The sequence below is a fragment of the Antennarius striatus genome, chromosome 19 (assembly GCF_040054535.1).
Source record: "Antennarius striatus isolate MH-2024 chromosome 19, ASM4005453v1, whole genome shotgun sequence".
In the NCBI taxonomy this organism is placed as follows: Eukaryota; Metazoa; Chordata; class Actinopteri; order Lophiiformes; family Antennariidae; genus Antennarius; species Antennarius striatus.
This window is the reverse complement of record NC_090794.1, coordinates 6,407,501-6,410,011: the sequence shown is the minus strand read 5'-3', so window position 1 is coordinate 6,410,011 and position 2,511 is coordinate 6,407,501. Positions and strand designations below refer to the sequence as shown.

The 2,511-nt window shown below is 37.2% G+C and overlaps 1 protein-coding gene across 1 annotated transcript; it reads left to right on the top strand.

Annotated features, from left to right (window-relative positions):
- On the top strand, nucleotides 1–999 carry LOC137613677 (trace amine-associated receptor 1-like). Its single transcript, XM_068343063.1, has one exon. It carries the CDS (start codon nucleotides 1–3, stop codon nucleotides 997–999), a length of 999 nt encoding a protein of 332 aa, XP_068199164.1.
- Nucleotides 1,000–2,511: the final 1,512 nt, after the last annotated feature.

The following is a 2,511-nucleotide window of genomic DNA, read 5'->3' as shown; positions in this document are numbered from 1 at the left end:
ATGGAACAAAGAATGACTGTAAATGATACTTACACTGTGTATAACTTGCATCCCTGTTATGAATTCAGTACATCTAACATATTTACAAGTCAACCTTCCATATTATGTGTATCATTATATGTTTTTCTAGGCTTGTTGGCTGTTCTCACAACATGTGGAAATCTACTTGTAATAATCTCCATCATTTATTTTAAACAGCTTCACACCTCAACTAACTACCTTATCCTGTCCCTTGCTGTAGCTGACCTGCTTGTGGGGGTGTTAGTTTTTCCTCTCAGCATGGCATTCACTGTAACATCCTGTTTTTACCATGAAGGATTCTTTTGTAAAGTTCGTGGAAGCTTTGATATAACACTGAGCCAGGCTTCTATTTTGCATTTGTGCTGTATTTCTATTGACAGATATTATGCCATATGTCAGCCTCTCTCTTATAAATGTAAAATAAATGATCGAGTTATTGGGATTATGATTCTTGTGAGTTGGGGAATTTCTGCTCTGATTGGAATTGGCATTATAATTGCGGGTTTTAATCAAGGGAAATGTGAAGATGGTTGTTTGCTGGATGCACTGATATCAACCACTGTGGGGTGTATTTTCTCATTTTTTGTCCCTGCCATTATAATGCTTAGTATTTACCTGAAGATCTTCCTTGTTGCCCAAAGACAAGCAAACAGCATCCAGAACACAATCTGTCAGAACAGAAATTCTGGAATAACTGTGAGTAAAATGGAGAGGAAGGCCACCAAAACTCTGGCTATAGTTATGGGAGTGTTCCTCTTATGTTGGACTCCTTACTTTCTTTGCATAATTTTTCAGCCATTAATCTATGATATAACACCGATTGCTTTGATTGAAACACTTAACTGGTTTACTCTGTTCAATTCAATGCTCAATCCATTCATTTATGCTTTCTTTTACCGCCATTTCAGGTCATCTTTTAAAATAATCATTTCTGGAAAAATTGTTCAGGGTGGTTTTGAAAATTCCAAACTTCTTTGATTAAATTGTTCAGAAAGATAAAGGTTTGTCAAAAAAAATAAGTAACTTCACACTATTTTTGGATGTTTTTTTTAAATTATTTTCTCCCTAATTTCAATGTAGTAATATATGTTTCCAAAAGATCAGACTGTCCAAAGCAAATGTTAAATTTGTTGAAAGATAATGTAGATCTAGATAAAGGAGTGGATCCAGGATTTTCTTCCCCACGTTAACATTGCAAAATTTTTGTTCTGTTGTAATTTTTCAGCAAATAATGCATGCGTATTTATGAAATTGATCCGACATAAGTGGGGGGTTGTTTTTGTCTTGTATTTGTAGTTTACTATTCATCAACATTTGAATTCAGATCCATAAAATTCACTGTACATGTATGCCAGGTGCAAAGTGCAGTGAGTTTGAAGTAGGATGGCAATCGAATGAATTAAGGAAAACTGTTGATATTTGGTGGAGTGTGCTGTCCCCTGAGTGCTGTTCATGTGATTTATGATCTGGCAATGAATTGTGATTCAAAGGTCTAAAAGCATAGAATTTGTGCATTTCAGCAAAAAAAAAACATTTCTGAAGTTATGATTTCTTTGGTTCTACTTCCTTTGGGAAAAATAATAAATATCCTTTGCAGATGGTGTAATGATGTATCCTTTACATCATTCATATTGTTTTCCTTCTATATCAAGACAAAAGTAATCTGAATTTGTAATTGAGTCAGTGAAATTAATCCATGCACATCTACAATAAATATTTCACAAAAAACTGATAGATAGATAGATAGATAGATAGATAGATAGATAGATAGATAGATAGATAGATAGATAGATAGATAGATAGATAGATAGATAGATAGATAGATAGATAGATAGATAGATAGACTAATAATAAATTGCAAATATCCTCTGCTCAGCCAAACACCAGGACAAAACAAAAGCAAACAAAACAGGACATACCACAAGACATACACTACACTACAGACACATGTAGCATTAACAGAACATATCCAAAAAAAATAAAAATAAAAAATAAATTAAAATAAACAGTATAAAATTAAACTAAATTAAAATCCAAATCCATTTAACCGCATGCTGACCTCACCCCCCCCCCCCCACACTCCTCCTGAGAGAGACATTGTACCCCCTGATGGCACGGGGCACGAAGGAGGACCTCAGCCTCTCTGTGGAGGTGCTGTGTGACAGCAGTCTGTCGCTGAAGGTGCTTCTCTGCTGGAAGAAGGTGGTGTGCAGGGGGTGGCCGGTGTTGTTCACGATGGCCCTGAATTTAGACATGGTCCTGCTCCCCAGAACTGTCTCCACAGAGTCCAGGCTCAGCCCGACTCCTGAGCCCGCTCTGCGGATGAGTCTGTTAAGACGGTCCATATTTCTTTTCCTGGCCCCACCACCCCAACACACAATGGCGTATTACAGCACACTGGAGACTACGGACTGATAGAACATGAGAAGGAGCTTAGGACAGATGTTGAAGGAGGCCAGTCTCCTCAGGAAGTACATCCTGCTCTGCCCC